The 18972-nt window shown below is 39.2% G+C and overlaps 1 protein-coding gene across 8 annotated transcripts in view; it reads left to right on the top strand.

Annotated features, from left to right (window-relative positions):
* RGSL1 (regulator of G protein signaling like 1) overlaps window positions 1-18972 on the top strand; it is a 52101-nt gene that overhangs the window by 18980 nt on the left and 14149 nt on the right. For all 8 annotated transcript variants that reach the window (XR_011490278.1, XM_070473974.1, XM_020908979.2 and 5 more), the window contains 7 exons: window positions 723-785; window positions 1209-1431; window positions 5120-5227; window positions 10173-10278; window positions 14681-14874; window positions 17032-17149; window positions 17574-17688. Coding sequence is in view for 7 of the 8 variants with exons in the window: in XM_070473974.1 (XP_070330075.1) it covers window positions 723-785; window positions 1209-1431; window positions 5120-5227; window positions 10173-10278; window positions 14681-14874; window positions 17032-17149; window positions 17574-17688 (927 nt within the window). In the remaining variant the exon portion in view is untranslated. The remainder of the gene's footprint in view (window positions 1-722; window positions 786-1208; window positions 1432-5119; window positions 5228-10172; window positions 10279-14680; window positions 14875-17031; window positions 17150-17573; window positions 17689-18972) is intronic.

Here is an 18972-nt window from a genome sequence, read left to right as displayed (position 1 = left end):
TATCCAGTTACCTTTTGTTGAATACTGATAGCATGCCAGCTAATATATGTCTGTTTCCTAACTTCTGATTCACTTATGTGAAAACAGAATGCATGTGGAATATAGGAAAAAAGTTTTAAATCCTGGTTTTATCACCATTTGGCTAGGTGGTTGGTTTCCAGGACCCTTTTAAGAATTAAATGAGATAGTACTTTACAAAGGAGCAAATAAGTATGTAGATGTCAAATAATTGCCCTTTAGTAAAGGATTTGTTGTTTCTCTTCTTAAAGTGAAAGTGAACATGTTAGTCACTCAGTTGTGTCCGACTCTTTGCAACCCCATGGACTGTAGCCTGCCAGGCTCCTCTGTCCATGGAATTCGCCAGGCAAGAACACTGGAGTGGATTGCCATTCCCTTCTCCAGGGGATCTTTCTGACCCAGTAATTGAACCCTGGTCTCCTCACTATAGGCAAACTTTTTACCGTCTGAGCTACTAGGGAAGCCTCTTCTTAAATAAATACCAATTACTGTTCTCTGCGATTCAGAGAGAGGCTGTGATGGAAGCTGTCATATTCAGAGAAGCAAAGGAATACTTCCTGGTTGGTCATGGCTAATGTTTGCTATTCCATATCTCCAAATTAGAGAATCCAGAATCTGCAGCCTTCTCTTCTCCCATGTGAGTACTAGCAGGACAGAGGCAGCAAGCACCTCCTCATAATGCTTATGTTGTATTTGCATTTCAGCTCCTCAGCCCCTGGTATACTGAGTTCCTGGATGAAGAGGACTACTGGTTTCTCGTTTTTACAGTAGGAGGGACTTTGAGCTGGGGAGGAATCATGAGGTTGAGGGAAGAAAAGGGAGTTACTGCTCTTTCAGAAGTGCCCTTTGCTAAAGTCAATGAAATGTTGAGTATTTTTCTATCAACTGGGGTTGATGGTCTCTGATGTTCTAAAGAGAAACCTCTGAAGGAAAAAGATTCAAGGGCATAAGCTGGCTTTGAAGAAGTCACATTCATATAGAATTTCTCACTTATAGAGAAAGTTTGATTTGAAGATGTGTGGTATGTATGGTGTGTGTGTGTGTATCTGTAAAAGAACAATAGTTCTTAACAAACTGAAAGTAATCAGAGTCCATGTGACAGGGAGGCAAAGAAAGACCGAGCTGTAAAAATCTTGCTTCTGGCCTAGTTCCTATAGCAAACGCTGTCTGCCACCATCTCCTTCTCTTAGACTCAGAGCAGGCTCATCGGCACCAGGTGGCATAAAAAAGAATCTATAAGCAAAGAAGAGATCATTCTTCTTTACAAGAGATTTGAGGCATCACTGGAGTTAAGCCAGGGTTTGGCTAACATGGAAGAAATGGAATCTATGCAATGGCAAAAGGTAGCTACTGAGAACCTGAAGCAAGGTGGGTCCCTCCAGGTAGAAAGGAAGTCTCCAGTGTTTCTGGCAGGTAAGGTCAGTCACCATAATTTTTTTTTTATCCTTACATACAAGCAGCTGTGAAATATTAGTATTTTAGCATTAAGTATTTACTATGTGTCAGCACTATGCAATGCAAAGGTGATAAAGAGGACCTCATTTGATCTTCCAAATAACATGTGAGGTAAGTACAGGGTAATTGAGGCACAGAAAGGACAAGTCCCATTTCCAAGGTCACACAGTAAGTGGCAGAGTCAAGATCTGAATCCAGACTGACCGATTGCAGAGGCCCCCACTGCTCTGAAAGGGAGCCAGAGAATTCAAGTTTGAGCAGGCTCGTGCCCGCCAAGACATCACACAGTTATGCTGATTGCTCCATTTCATGCATCTGAAAAACATCCAGATTCTGCCATCCCTCCCCAGAATCAGGTCTAAGACATTTCTGTGGATATGTTTTTAACAGCCACTTGCTTCCCCCCATATAACACACCAGCCACTCAGGCAGTGGAGAGCCGTGGTTAGGAACACAAGGCTCTGCTGTCTCACAGATCTGGGTTATATCCTAGCTCTGCTAGTGACTGTGTGAACCTGAACAATGTATTTAACCTATCTTCAAGCCCTGTTTCTCTCAACTGTAAAATGAGAATAATAGGCTTGTTGTGAAGATGACCCAAGACCATCCACGAAAGCTATTAACACAACAATTGGCAATCGTAAGAGTAGCCAGTATTGTTCAAATTGAACAAACTGCTTTAATTATCAGTGCTGAGCCAGTCAGAGTACTGCAATGTTTCTCAAACTTCGAAGCACGATAAGTACTTTTGACTTTATTTTGGGAAATATGTACCTGTATATGTATGTATGTGTGTATAAATATATATTCAAATTTTTTCACAAAGCAATGCCTGTCCTTATTACATAAGATTATATACTCTCATATTCTCTATATTATTCCATTTCATTTTGTAAAAGGTGGTAGTAACTGTTTTTTGACATACTATTGAGTCATGACACACAAATTAGTAATCAGTTCAGTCACTCTGTCGTGTCCGACTCTGCGACCCATGAACTGCAGCACGCCAGGCCTCCCTGTCCATCACCAACTGCCACAGTCTACCCAAACCCATGTCCATTGAGTTGGTGATGCCATCCAACCATCTCATCCTCTGTCATCCCCTTCTCCTCCTGCCCCCAATCCCTCCCGGCATTAGGGTCTTTTCAAATGAGTCAGCTCTTCACATCAGGTGGCCAAAGTATTGGAGTTTCAGCTTCAGCATCAGTCCTTCCAATGAACACCCAGGACTGATCTCCTTTAGGATGGACTGGTTGGATCTCCTTGCAGTCCAAGGGACTCTCAAGAGTCTTCTCCAACACCACAGTTCAAAAGCATCCATTCTTCGGCACTCAGCTTTCTTCACAGTCCAACTCTCACATCCATACACGACCACTGGAAAAACCATAGCCTTGACTAGACGGACCTTTGTTGGCAAAGTAATGTCTCTGCTTTTTAATATGCTATCTAGGTTGGTCAGAACTTTCCTTCCAAGGAGTAAGCGTCTTTTAATTTCATGGCTGCAATCACCATCTGCAGTGATTTTGGGGCCCAAAGTCAGCCACTGTTTCCACTGTTTCCCCATCTATTTGCCATGAAGTGGGCTCCAAAATCACTGCAGATGGTGATTGCAGCCATGAAATTAGTAATTAAGAGCTTTGAAAATTCATTTCCACCACTCCTTTGCTCTGTGAGCTTACTTGGCCAGCCACTGTATCTCCCTGAGTCTCATTTCCTCTTCTATAGAATGGGGATGATGGCACTGTTAAAAGGATAGGCGGTAATGCATTTGCATAGCAAATAGGTCCTCAACAAGTAGTACTTGTTAGATTCCACTAAAAAATGTAACCTTCACCTCTTTTAAAACTTTGAGGCACACTCTGTGTACAAAACAGGTTGCTTTGGGTGCTCGCCCTTTGGAACATACTTGGGCATAAGTTATTAAAAGCTAGCATGAACAGGCCATCTGGTTTACCTTAGGATTGCCCCTTCTCTAAATCCCAAACATTCCAAATCCTTTCCCAGGAATCAAGAGAAAAGTGAAAGGATGGCAGATAAATTTCACCCTATACGTGCTGGGCAAGGGGCATTCCCCTTGATGGCCATGAAATGCCAGGAGGGGTCAGGAAGAGTGGTAATCACCTCCATGGAGATGCCCCCTCCCTCCCTCCAGCATACGCTCCGCCATTGCTTTCTTGAAATGCAAATCTACCCCAATGAAGGGCCTTCCATGCATTTGTCCAAGTCCGGGCCCTGGCTCCCCAAGTAGGCTAATGCCTCCTCTCAGACTATACCATAAAGTCTCTGAGCATCAGAGCTAGAATACTCTCATATTTCTTGTAGAGAAACTGAGCTGAGATAAGAGTCTTGCCCAAGGTTTCTCAGCAAGGGAGGGATTGATGAAAGACTAGAAAACTGAATTGATAGCAGCAATAATCCACTGCTTTTACCACTACAGAGTCTTCTGACTGAGAGATGGTAATGATGACAATGACAATGTTGACATAAGACAACTGACATTCAGAGGGCCACACCCCATATTCCTTCTAGATTCCACCAGTATAACCTGAAAAAATCCTGGACTGCCCTGGAGAGTTTCAGGGAAACTGTGGGTGATGAAATTTACCCCAAATCTCAGAGCTCATAACACAAATGAGTGTTTTGACCTTGGTAGGCACAGTGCTGCTATTCTGCTATTGCCTATCAGTATCAGTTAAGCTGCTCAGTTGTGTCTAACTCTTTGTGACCCCATGGACTACAGCATGCCAGACTTCCCTGTCCATCACCATCTCCTGGAGCTTACTCAAGCTCATGTCCATCAAGTCAGTGATACCATCCAACCATCTCATCCTCTGTTGTCCCCTTCTCCTCCCACCTTCAATCTTTCCCAGCATCAGTGTCTTTTCCAAGGGAGTCAGTTCTTCGCGTCAGGTGGCCAAAATATTGGAGTTTCAACTTCAGCATCAGTTCATATTCATCCTTCCAATGAATATTTATCCTTCCAATGAATATTCAGGACTGATTTCCTTTCGGATTGCCTAATACCTCATTAAAACTTCTCTTGCTGCCTCAGCCTTACAGTCCCATCTCATTTTGAATACAGAAAGTCATTCCCTTCCAATTCACCATGAATGACTAGACATGATATACAGCTACGTTTAGAAAAAAATAATTCACTTTCAAAGGACAATGATTCACAACTATTGATGATATTCAGAGATATGTGTTGTCAATTCTGAAGGTAATTGCATCAAATTTTTTGGCACAGTAGCAGAATGTTTGAATGCATTTGCAGCTCCTCCCTATACCAGATGGGGTTTGAAGGGTTCCATATTCATTTGGATGAATTACTTCTAGTATATATGTTAACACTTAGTACCTCTTTCAAAGTCATATCAGTTACCCTTAGGCAGAAAATTTCCATGGGTCAGGTCTTCCCAAGAAGGGCAAAAGCCTCCATTCTAGAGGACAGGAGAGGCAGTATTTTCTTGCTTCTAATTTGGCCTAGGAAACTTGTATTTCCTATATAAACATTCCAGTAAAACACCATTGTCCTACTTAAATAGCATTTTAAAGACTATACTTGCAAAAAAAAAAAAAAAGTGAGTGAATCTTTGAAACCAGAGTAGACAATAAGACTCCATTTTTGTTTTTCACTGTTTGACAGACATAGAGAAAATGGCCTTTGAGGAACTCTGTTATAAGTATCCAAAGGTGGCCATAGAGAAGATCAGTGATGACTACAAAATATATTGTGAAAAAGTACCTCATATAGGTAAGTGTTTAAATTCAAGGATAGATATGAGACAACCAGGTAAGAGAGAATCTCGAAAACTCAAGAGGCATAAACCAAAAGAAGGATGGTCAGCAGAGAATGACCATGTCTGTCTTTCCTCCTACAAAGCCAAAGAAGGGCATCATGAAAGTCAGATGCAATTGTAAATGAATGAAGATGACGATGAAATTGTTAATTCCTACCTTTTCACTTAGTTATCACTCTGAGGTTTTCAACAATGCAGACTTGTCTCCTGCCAAGATTTCTGGAGTCATAGTTTTGTGGAAGGAGATTTGTTGGGGAGTATGTTCTTAGAAATAACACCCATCTGGGGATGAGGAAAGCAGAACTGGGCAGAGTTAGATGCTGAACTGTGAGGTAGTTATGATAAACATCAGCAGATCCTAGAGGAAGCTCTAAAGCTAAGATAGCCCTTCAGAGTTGTCGCTCACTGAGGCAAGAAACTTGTACCTCCTCACTGACTCAAATGGGCTGTGACTGACTTTGGGGGGACATAACCTTGGGTCAGGCAGTGCCCTTTGGCCAAAGACACTTCCAGAGGGGACCTCACCTGTGGCAGCAGTCAATAACTCCAGGCTGCTGGGACAATGAATGCTTTGCTCCTAAAGAAATGAGCTAAGGCATGCACCAGAGCACTCAGTATTGTCCACTTACTTTGTAAGGAAATTTTACCCCACCTTGGAACAGTTCTTCCAGGAGTCTGGTGGCTTCTTTTCCTAGGGAACTTACATAAGAAATGCTGACACACACTATTACAGCTTGTCTGGAGATCACAACAAATACTCCTTTTCTCCTTGCTTTTCTGCTCATGACAGATCCCTTCTGTGGTCCTGCTAGTGGTTCTGCTGGTCTCGGGGGACTTGCTTGGCAAGATAACCTAGACTTTCACCCCTGAGAGACATGAGCCCTTGATCATCATGACTTCTCAGGCTGTGGCTGCTCACCTGTTGATTTATCACCACAGTTCGACAAGGGAATACCAAGAGTGCCAAGTGAATTCTGCACAGCCCCTGCTACATAACTGATGACCCTGATGATTATAGTCAATGGCCCTGCCAGTGCAGTGACTCCTTTGTCTCCCTGCTAGCCTTCTGGCATAAGGAGTTTCAACTCCTTATGCCAAGTGATTGAGCTCCTACTGGGTCCCTAGTAGTAGCATTCCCACTCTGGGATCCTGGACCTCCAAGTTGGCACAGTCCAATACAGGAGCCACTAGTCCCATTGTGGCCATTGAGCTTTTGAAATATAGTTGGTACCAATAGGTTAAATGAAGCACATTACTAAAATTAATTTCACTCTTTTCCTTTTAGTTTTTTTTAATTTGACTGCTAGAAAATTTAAATTTATGTAATATATGTGGCTCCCATTATATTTCTATTGGACAGCACTGGTCCAGATCCACAGAACCTAAAGTAAGGATTAAAAATTTCCCTAAGTAAGTCACCAATACTAACGGTAAATGGATCTCTTCTACTGTCATCCCTTGATGCTCATAGTCAATATTCCACTCAATGGGGGCCGCAGCACCATATTATGGTCTTCGGTTTTTCCTGGAGGATGATGCCTCATTTTTCAAAAGGTATCATCTCCAAGCTGGCATGACAGCTAGGCCTTCAAAAAATGGCTTTGTTACTTCATTGATTTTCTCTATTGATTTCCTTACAATTTCACTGAATTCTGCTCTAAGTTCTATTATTTCTTCTCTTCTGCTTACTTTGGATTTTATTTGCTCTTCTTTTTTCACTCTCCTAAGGTAGAAACTTAGATGATTGATTTAGATGATCTTTCTATTTTTATATATGCATGAAATGCTATAAATTTTCCTCTAATTGCTACTTTTGCTCATCTCCCAAATTTTGATAAGTTGTGTTTTCATTTTTATTTAATTTAAAATACTTTAAAAATTTCTTCTTTGACCCATGTGTTATTAGAAGTATGTTTTTAAATCTCCATGTGTTTTGAGATTTTCCAGCTATCTTTCTGTCATTGAGTTCTAGTTTAATTGCATTGTGGTCTGACAGCAGATATATGGTTTCTATTCATTTAAATTTTTTAAGGTATGTGTATGGCCCCGAATATGTTCAGCATTGGTAAATGTTTCATGTGAGCTTCAGCCAAGTGTGTATTCTACTGCCATTTGATAAAAGTGGTTTGTAGCTATCTAGTTGATTGCTCTAGTTGATTGATGGTGTTGTTGATTTCAACTAGATCCTTATTGATATTGTGCCTGCTGGATCTTTCCATCTGTGACAGAGGGGTGTTGAAGTGTCCAACTTTGAAAGTGGATTTACACTTTCCTCCTTGTAGTTCTGTCGCACATAGAACTCTTGTTTTGTTCACATAGTTTGATACTTCATTAGGCACATGTATGTTAAAAATTATTGTACTGTCTTAGAGAATTGACCCCTTTATCATTATTTAATGCTTTTTGTTTATCTCTGATATCACTCCTTTCTCTGAAGACTGTTCTGTATAAAATTAATACTCTTCATTTTTAAAAAATTTATTTTTGTCTATGCTGGGTCTTCATTGCTGTACACGGGCTTTCTCTAGTTGAGGCTAGTGGGGGCTACTGTCCAGTTGTGGCCTGTGGGCTTCTCATTGCCATGACTTCACTTGTCGCAGAGCATGAGCTCTAGCCTGCAGGCTCAGTGGTTATGTTGCATGGGCTTAGTTGCATGTGGAATCTTCCCCAACCAGGGTCCCCTGCATTGGCAAGCAGATTCTTAACCACTGAACTACCAGGGAAGTCCTCTTCCTTTCTTTTGATTAGTGTTAGCATAGTATGTTTTTCTCTATCCATTTACTTATAATCTATATGTGTTGTTATATGTAAAGTCAGTATATAAGTAGCTAATATATAGTGCTTAGTGCAGCACTTTAACAGCATCATCTTTTAGGATTTGAAATAGCTCAGCTGGAATTTCATCACCTCCACTAGCTTTGTTTGTATTATGTTTCCTAGGGCCCACTTGACTTCACACTCCAGGATGTCTGGCTCTAGGTGTGACCACACCATCATGGTTATCTAGATCATTAAGACCTATTTTGTACAATTCTTCTGTGCATTCTTGCCACCTCTTCTTAATATCTTCTGCTTCTGTTTAGTCCTTGCCATTTCTTTCCTTTATTGTGCCCATCTTTGCATGAAATGTTCCCTTGGTATCTCCAATTTTCTTGAAGAGATCTCTAATCTTTCCCATTCTATTGTTTTCCTCTATTTCTTTGCATTGTTCACTTAAGAAAGCTTTCTTATCTTGCTTATCTTTCTTATTTCCTTGCTCTTCTTTGGAACTCTGCATTCAGTTGGCTATATCTTTCCCTTCCTCCTTTACCTTTCACCTCTCTTCTTTTTTTCAGCTATTTGTAAGGCCTCCTCAGACAATCATTTTGCCTTCTTGCATATCTTTTTCTTTGGGATGGTTTTGGTCACTGCCTCCTATACAGTGTTACAAACCTCTGTCCATAGTTCTTCAGGCACCCTGTCTATCAGATCTAATCCCTTGAATCTATTCATCACCTCCACTGTATAACCACAAAGGATTTGATTTAGATCATACCTGAATGGCCTACTGGTTTTCGTACTTTCTTCAATTTAAATCTTAATTTTACACTAAGGGACTCATGAGCCACCGTCAGCTCCAGATCTTGTGTTTGCTGACTGTATGGAGCTTCTCCATCTTTGGCTGCAAAGAACATAATCTGATTACTGTATTGACCATCAGGTGATGTCCATGTGTAAAGTCATCTCTTGCATTGTTGGCAAAGGATGTTTGCTGTGACCAGCTTATTTTCTTGACAAAATTCTCTTGGCCTTTGCCCTGCTTCATTTTGTACTTCAGGGCCAAACTTACCTGTTATTCTGCGTATTTCTTGATTTCCTACTTTTGCATTCCAACCCCTTATGATGAAAACTACATCTTTTTTGGTGTTAGTTCTGGAATGTCTTGTAGGTCTTCATAGAACTGGCCAACTTCAGCTGCTTTTGCTTCAATGGTAAGAGCATAGACTTGGATGACTGTGATGTTGAATGGTTTGCCTTGGAAATGAACTAAGATCATTCTGTTGTTTTTGAGATTGCACCCAAGTACTGTATTTCAGACTCTTTTGTTGACTATAAAGGCCACTCCATTTCTTCTAAGGGATTCTTGCCCACAGTAGTAGATATAATGATCTTCTGAATTAAATTTGCCCATTCCCATCCATTTTAGTTCACTGATACCTAAGATGTCGATGTTCACTCTTGCCATCTCCTGCTTGACCATGTCCTATTTACCTTGATTCATGAACCTAACATTCCAGGTTCCTATGCAATATTGTTCTTTATAGCATCAGCCTTTTACCACCAGACATGTCCACAACTGAGCGTTGTTTCCACATTGGCCCAGCTGCTTCACTGTTACTGGAACTATTATTAATTATCCTCTGCTCTTCTTCAGTAGTGTACTGGACACCTTCCAATCTGGGGGGCTCATATCCCGGTGTCATATCTTTTTGCCTTTTTATATTGTTCATTGGTTAGTCCAGTCAAGAATACTGGAATGGTTACCATTTCCTTTTCCAGGGGACCAGGTTTTGTCAGAACTCTTCACTGTGACCCATCCATCTTGAGTGGCCGTATGCAATCCACAAAAACACAAACTGGCAAGGACATCCATACAAAAATGAGTTATTTATGAGTTACATAAATCCCTTCATTGAGTTATATAAATCCCTTTGCCACAACAAGACTGTGGTCCATGAAGGGGAGTTTTAGGGAGCAAGTGCCCATAACAGCTGCTACCTCAGGCCATTGGTCACTGGGGACTTTGGTTTTTCTACACGCATTCAATGTATGATAATGTCCTTCATACTTTGTTCTTTCTTACTGTCTTCAGTGTTCTTTATAATATGATGTTCCACACTTTTGTAATTTTATTTTTAGATTTTACTGTAGAAATTGTCCGAGAACCAAAGATGATTTTACCCTCAAAAAGGAGAATGTCATTCTTTAAAAGGGCTAATGTGAGGAAGCCTTCAATGAGACCCAGGTAAGACATAGGATCTGGTCACAACAATATGTCCAGGCACAAGCTCTCCTTAATCAAACTGTACATGCACAGGGATACTTTATTTTAAATCACTATTTATTTTCTAAAATTTGCACCATGCAATATATATTATACAATAGCTTTTTAAAACTTAACAAACTATCATGGATATCCTTTCATGTCAGTATAAATAGATTTACCTTCTTCCATACTATGGATATTGCATGGTTTATTTAACTATATATTTTTAATGAACATGTATATTATCTTTACTTTTTCATTGCTATGAATACTACCCCAAGAAACATTTTTGTATGGATGTCCTTTCCAGTTTGTATTTTTGTGGATTGCATATAGCTGTAGTAGTCTCCTAACTAGCTCCTTACTTTTTGTCTCTCCCCTTTATGATCAGTCTTAGAGTCAGCTTCTGATAAGTTCCCAATGCTAGACAAAGAGTCTGTGATCTTTTCTTTCAGAAATGCCCACTCTTTCTTTTTTTTTTTTTTAAATTTTTTTTTTTTAATTTTTATTAGTTGGAGGCTAATTACTTTACATCATTACAGTAGTTTTTGTTATACATTGATATGAATTAGCCATGGATTTACATGTATTCCCCATCCCAGTCCCCCCTCCCACCTCCCTCTCCACCCGATCCCTCTGGGTCTTCCCAGTGCACCAGGCCCGAGCACTTGTCTCATGTACCCAACCTGAGCTGGTTATCCGTTTCACCCTAGATAATACACATGTTTCAATGCTGTTCTCCTGAAACATCCCACCCTCGCCTTCTCCCAGAGTCCACAAGTCTGTTCCATACATCTGAGTCTCTTTTTCTGTTTTGCATATAGGGCTATCGTTACCATCTTTCTAAAGTCCATATATATGTGTTAGTATACTGTAATGGTCTTTATCTTTCTGGCTTACTTCGCTCTGTATAATGGGCTCCAGTTTCATCCATCTCATTAGAAGTGATTCAAATGAATTCTTTTTAATGGCTGAGTAATATTCCATGGTGTATATGTACCACAGCTTCCTCATCCATTCGTCTGCTGATGGGCATCTAGGTTGCTTCCATGTCCTGGCTATTATAAACAGTGCTGCGATGAACATTGGGGTGCATGTAGCTCTTTCAGATCTGGTTTCCTTGGTGTGTATGCCCAGAAGTGGGATTGCTGGGTCATATGGCAGTTCTATTTCCAGCTTTTTAAGAAATCTCCACACTGTTTTCCATAGTGGCTGTACTAATTTGCATTCCCACCAACAGTGTAAGAGGGTTCCCTTTTCTCCACACCCTCTCCAGCATTTATTGCTTGTAGACTTTTGGATAGCAGCCATCCTGACTGGCGTATAATGGTACCTCATTGTGGTTTTGATTTGCATCAGAAATGCCCACTCTTTCTTTCCACTAACCTTAGCACAAGTTCCATCTCTACAAAATAAAGTCCTCCAGTTGTATGTCTGCTGTGACTTCCACCTCCTCTGAAGTAATAAACCTTTAAAATACAAGAACTTACCATGTTCTATTTTTTACTACTTTTTAATTTTTTAAGTATGTTTTCCACCTTCTCAACTTGACGATAATTTTCTTATCCATGCCATTCATTGAGACACTTATTTTTTAATTTATTATTATCTATTAATGACTGGCTGTATGAAAAGTTCTCTTATAGATGATAGAGATATATTAACACATACAAATTTGTTAGTCGATGTCATTGGCAGAATATTTTATATAGAGAAAGCTTCAAGAAGTATGCTTTCAGTTACTGATAACGTTCATTGAGGGTTATAAGTCCTCTGTCTCTTCTAAATTCTCTAGATGGAGCTTCCTCCTCTTCAAGGAACTAAAATTATTCCCTGAAGTTCAATCATTTATCCTTTTTAAGGAACTGGAATTATTCCCTGAAATTCAATCATTTATTCCTTTTGCTGTTCCAGTTTGTACTATTCACCACTCTCCACTATGTCTACAGAAATATGTAGTTCCCAATTTAGTTGAATATAAAATAAGTCTTTTCTTTTCCTTCTCTCTCTCTCTTTTTTCTTTCTTTCTTTCTTTTTTTTTTTTTTTTTTTTTTGATCACTCCATGCAGCTTGTGGGAACTTAATTCCCTGACTAGGGATTGAACCTGCACCCTTGGCAGTGAAAGTGTGGAATCCTAACCACTAGACCACCCGGGAACTCCCCCAATCTAGTATTATGTTCTATGTCCCTTCACCCTGTGTATTCTGTGATTTAACAGATTTTCAAGTCTATTTGAAAATTTAGTATTTTCAAGTCTGTGAATACTATAATATATATCTGAAACTAATATAATATTATAAATCAGCCATACTTCAATAAAAAAACAATGGAGACTAAAGGTGGTGGGATGATATATTCAGACTAAACTCAGGGGAAGTAGAAGGAAGTAAATAATACACAAGAGTGGAAATCAATAATATGAAGAGAAGAAAAATGAGAAAATCCAAGCACAAATAGGTTTTTTGTAAAGATTAACAAATTGATAAACCATTAACTATACTGACAAAAGGGAAAAAGTGAGATGACACAGATATTCAAAACCTGGACCAAAAGAGAGGACCACTGACCCTAAAGAAACTAACCTGTTTGTAAGAAAATGCAAGGAGTATGACAGTGACAATTAGATGAAATAGAGAAATTTCTAGAAATACCCAAATTTCTGAAACTGACTCAAGAAATAGAAAATGTGAGTAAATTTCTATATCAAGAGAAGAAATTGGATTAATAATTTAAAATCTCACAGATAAAAGTCTAGACAGATGGCTTCACTGGAGAAAGCTATGAAATAGTTAAAGAGTAAATGCTACCAATAGTCTACAAACTCTTTGAGGAAACAGAGGAAAAAGGAACACTTCTAATATGTTTATGAGGCCAGCAAGTATTATCCTGATCCCAAAGCCAAACAAAATTATCGTAAGAAAACTACAGACCAATATCCCTCTAAAACCTAGGTGTGAAAATCCTCAATAAAATATTAGCAAACCAAATTCAACCACATTTAAAAAGGATTATATACCATAACCAAGTGGGATTTATTCTAGGAATGGAGATAATGCATCTGAAAATAAATTAATAGAATGCATCATGTTAATAAAATAAGGGAAAAAACTTCACACAAGTATCTCAATTGATGCATTAAAAGCATTTTATAAAATCTAGCATCCATTTATGATAAAAATTCTCAATAATCTTAGAAGGGAATCATCTCACCCTTAAAAAATACATTTATCAGAGGGTGAGATGAATGGAGAGAGTCGCGTGAAAGCATATACATTACCACATATTAAATAGATAGCCAGTGGAAATTTGCTGGTTGACTCAGGGAACTTGAACTGGGGCTCTGTAACAACCTGAAGGGGTGGGAAAGGGTGGGAAATGTGAGGGAGGTTCAAGAGGAAGAGGTCCTATGTACACCCGTGGCTGATTCATGGGCTTCCCACAGGGCTCACTGGTAAAACAATCTGCCTGCCAAGGCAGGAGTTGCAGGAAACTCAGGGTTGATCCCTGGTTTCGTAAGATCCCCTGGAGAAGGAAATGGCAACTACTCCAGTGTTCTTGCTGGAAGAATCCCATACACAGAGGAGCCTAATGCATGGCTACTTCATGTTGATGAATGAGAGAAATCAAACCAATATTGTAAAGCAATCATCCTTCAAATTTAATTAATTAAAAAGAAAAAAAACCTATAGCTAGCATCATTCTTAACAAGACAAGTATGTAATAGGAGAAGAACAAGTTGGACAACTTGTGAATTTGTATGGAGAGGTTCTACCAATGACAAATGACATAAAGATAAGGTTCAATGGGCAGCTGAAATTGTGGAGTTCACAGAAACTAGAGATATAGCTTCACAGTAACAGTGAAAGTTGAAATCACTTCCTCATATCAATGAAAACTGAAACCACAGAGGATGTAGAGATTACCTAGCAGAAAAAAATCATAAGGCAAGAGTCAAGAGAATTGAGTTGAAACATTAGGGCAACACCTGTACACAAGAAACAGTGAAAGAAGAAATCAACAGTGGAAATTTAGAAATATTGATCTATAACACTGCTGGTCACTCATGCTCTGTCTTGCTGAAATGACTGCCAATGAATCCATAATGGAAGAAGTTTTCTTTGAACAACAACAAAAAGCCCCCTTTAAAATACTCCTTCTCTTCTTCCATTGGGGTTGTCAAATGATTAGACCAAGCTTAGGACAGGTACAGTAAGTTCATCTCCATGGAAATAAGCAGAGTAACCAGTTTATCCACTCTGCTCTTCAATCACAGTTCAAAGCCCTGAAGTCTGCGAGAGACCCTTCCCCATTGCCTAATTGGAGCAGAATCCAGGGTCACCATCTCTTTCTCTCCACCAATGATGCTTTCTTGTTTTCCAGAAACTTGACAGAAGTCCTCCTAAACACACAGCATTTGGAGTTCTTCAGGGAGTTCCTCAGAGAACGGGGGGCTGAAACCCCACTGCAGTTCCTGGTAGCCATACAGAAGATCAGTGTTGAGACAAATGAAAAGATTTATAAGTCTCTCTTTGAAAACATAATCAATACTTTCTTCCACGGCAAAAACTCTCCTGGTATGCATTCTCCTCTCCTGAAATTTTTTCCTTTACTCTTTAGAATCTTAAGTTTCGGGACGAGACTGCTCTCTCCCTGAGAAAGCAGAACAGAGCAGCGGCCACATGGGGCAGTGTTGAGACAAAGCAGAAGACCGAGAAAGCAGAGAATAATAATAAATGCACTTTTCAAAATTGAAGTATAGTTAATTTCCATTATATTCATCTCAGATATAAAGCATAGTGATTCAGGATTTTATAGAGTGTAATCCACTTAAAGTTATTATAAATTACTATATTATATAATGTTGTATATTATATTATATAAAGTTAATATAAGATTATATTCCCTGTGCTATACAATACATCCTTGGTGGTTGTGGGGAAGTCACAAAATCATGTCCGACTCATGCAACCCCATGAACACTACTAGCCCACCAGGCTCCTCTGTCCATGCAATTTTTCCAGGCAAGATTACTGGAGTGGGTTGCCATTTCCTTATCCAACAACATATCCTTTTATCTTATTTATCTTATACATAGTTCATATCTCTTCATCCCCTCCTCCTATCTTGTTCCACCTCCCTCCCCTCTTCCCACTGATAACCACTAGCTTATCCTCTATATCTGTGAGTCTGTTTATGTTCTGTTATATTCATTTTTTTTATTTTTTAGATTCCACATATAAGTGATAACATAGAGTGTTTCAAAAAAGAAAAAACAAATCAAGTCTACCATTCTTTTTCTTAAAGATAAAACTGAAAGAAAGACACATAGGCCCAAAAAACTACATGCATTGTTGTTCTTTTATATGTAACCATTCTGAAGTATAATATTGATAAGACAGAATGGATAGTGGGTTAAAATCAGAATGTGCTTGAAGCAGGAGTTTTATTTAAATTCTTAACATGTGTTAGTATTTAGTTTTTTATAAATAGGAAAATTGCTATAGAAAAACTAAAATAATAATACAATAATAAATCCAAAATATAATACCACAAATAAAAGAAGACACTTGTATGTGAAATATATCCTCTCAACCCTGAAAGTAGGATTTAATTTAATCCTTAAGAGATAGGTACAAATAACTTAGAAGATAGGGATAAATAACTCCATTTTTCTAATGAGGAAAGTAAAACATGGAGAAGTTAACTAACTTGCCCAGTTAGTAAAACTTGAATTCAAACTCCAGTCATTTGATCCTTCACATCAAGTAGACTGGAGTTAGATCCAAAATCATGTGTTAGCAGGATGCAAAGCTAGAGTGTCCACCATCCATGGGATGTAAAGAGTACTGAAAGGTGCTGAGAAGAACTGTCTCCCTGAAAATCTTTGTTGCATAAGTTTTGTCTTGTTTTCTTGCCTAAGGCAGGAGGGTAAATCTGATCCATGTAAATTCATCTTGTCTAGAAGCGGAAACTGCAAGTAAAGTACTGACCTATAATTCTAGAGGAAAACAAAAGGGGGTGAGCATGATCCCATCCTGGAGGTAAACAAATCTTGTAAAGCAATGAAGAAGCCTCCTGTTTTGGCACAGATGAACAGATAGGCTTGTGTGTGTGTGTGTTGCTTGTGTTAAACCAAGATAAGGTTATAAATTATGAAAGCAGAAAAAGCAGTAAAAGGGGCAGGTCTTTACTTGTAAGTAATATTTATTTATTGAGCCACAAGATATTAAGTTTTGTGCATCATTTTGAATGAGCTAGAAGAGAAAGGAGAATATGCAGATCCTGTCCTTAATAAGCTTTTAAATCTTTTTAATGAACACAGTAGTCTTTGAACACCTAGAGAATCATACTGCCCTTAGAATATTTATTATTAATCTTGGATTTCCCATCTGCCTCAGCCATTTAACTTTAATCCTTTATTCCTCTATTCTCTTCCTTAACTGAAAACTTCAAACTAGCTGCAGAAATGGAGTCCTTTAAACATTGCTTTCCCCTTATGCACTTATCTTTGAAATTTGGAATGGACTAAACCAGGAAGTATTTGCTCTACAAATACGTGCACACATAGCATTCCAAATGTACTTTTGAGATTTTCAGCCAGATTGTGGAGAGCTGAATCTGGCCAGATTGAGAGCAAGGAACCATCAGGCTCTCGGATGAAAAAAATCCTAGCCACCTCAGAAATGGTACATAAGAAAATGATGACTTTTCTTCTCTCTTGCATTTTTTAGAACAAATGCTGCAGTGTAATGCCCCTATTATCAAGGAAGTCTCTCTCATGCATCATGTCAGCACAACAACGTTGTTAATGCTCCAGGGCTATGTCATGAAATCTCTGGAAGAAAAGTGGTGAGTGTTGCTGGGTGAAGGCAGCGATTCTCTGAAGCTGCTCATTGACTTCTGAAAGTCACATTAGTCTCAGAGTCTACTCTCACGGTTCACTGCCAGAGCGTCCCTACAAAATAAAAGCTGAACTTGCTCTGAACCCTCTTACCTGCCTCCCTGCACACGCACACACACACACACACACACACACACACACACACACACACACATTTCTGTTCACCTGCCTGAGCAAGGAACACTACAGTATTGGTCAGGAAGAACAGACTGACATGAGCAAAGGATTGGAATGGTTACGGAAGTATTTTTTAATATCTCATCATTCACCAAATTCCCCTTCCTCCAAAAGCAGAGAGAGGTTTGCCTGGACTGTTACCTTTTATGTACCATGTTTTTGCCTTCCTTAATATTCCTGGTCTCCTGCTGGCAGGTTTAAAGATTACCAAGAATTGTTTCCACCTCTTCCTTTGGAGAAGGAAGTTGAAATACCACTAGCTTCACCCAAGAAGCCCTCAAAGACAGCAGTTTACCTGCAGGAATCCCAGGTCAGTGGGGAAGCTAGCAAAGACAAGACTGGGGACCAGGAAACCACTGCCTAGGCATTGCCAACCACACAGAAGAGTTTCACTGCTTATTTATTCACCAAAGCAACTACTCTTTGGGATAGGTTTTCAAATCCCCATTTACAACGGAAGAATTTGAGGCTCAGAGCAATTGTTACAGAGGGAATTTCAAGAAACCCCTGTCTTCACTATTTGTTATTAGAACCAGTTGAATGCAGGCACAGAGGCTGGTCATATGGAGATCAAAATGTCAGTTTGTTTGTTTTTGACTACTGAAAGCTGATTTGGAGGGCGTGGATTGGCTGTGAAGTCAAGTGGGTTAAATAATCCTCTCTGTACCCTTACTTATTTACATGTCCAGTCACTAACAAAGAGGAACAGTGAGACCCCCACTTAGCCGAGTGAGCTCCCTACTGTATGACAAAAGGCAGGCCTGAACACAGGTGTCTGCAGACCAGCAGCCCCCAGAGAGAACTCAGGAGGCTAAAGCACAAAGCCTGCCCTTTTCCTGCTTCCAAGCTCATCAACTATCAAACTCATTCTTTCTTCCATGGGAGGACAGAAGAAGGAAAGAAAGAGGAGACAGGAATATGATTCAGGAAAGTCTCTTCATAGGGTTTGAGAAAAAAAGTACATACTCCTCTTAAATAATCACTTGATCAGCATGTTGTAGAACTGGTCATCAGAAAGATTTGCACCCAACTCTATCTGACACTAAAGATCATGCCAAAGAATCTCTGAAAAGAATGCCTATGCCACTCACAGATATAAGGAAGAAATTATGGTTACCAGTGAGGAGAGCAAAGTAGGGAGGGACAAGATAAGGGTCAGGAAGGAAGAGTTATTATGGGACTATATGAAATCATATGTGTGAAGTTTTTGAAAATTGTAGAGTACAGTTTAAAGAAGTTTTCATTCAATTTTTTAAAAATAGATGTGACAAAGAAATTTTTTAACCCAACAGAACTCCAAATCGTATATGTATTATAATCACAACTATATCAAATTATATACCCACTGGGTGAAATAAAAACAATTACATTAGAATAGTGAAAAAATAATGCCTATGCCCACTGATGCAGAATCCCAGGTATGATAACATGCTGCTCCCTTCTTTCTCCTTTTTATTTCCTCCATATGTGGATCAACTCAACTCTGTGTCAGGGTACCATGAATGATCATTTGGGAGAGTGAAAAGAATACTGCATCCAACACCAGGATGCTGAGTTTTAATTTCAGGTCTTTCAGTTGCTGTTAGTTAAGAAG

This window comes from Odocoileus virginianus, chromosome 11, assembly GCF_023699985.2.
Source record: "Odocoileus virginianus isolate 20LAN1187 ecotype Illinois chromosome 11, Ovbor_1.2, whole genome shotgun sequence".
Lineage (NCBI taxonomy): Eukaryota > Metazoa > Chordata > Mammalia > Artiodactyla > Cervidae > Odocoileus > Odocoileus virginianus.
The sequence above is the reverse complement of the archived record's forward strand: the minus strand, read 5'-3'. Positions and strand labels throughout refer to the sequence as shown.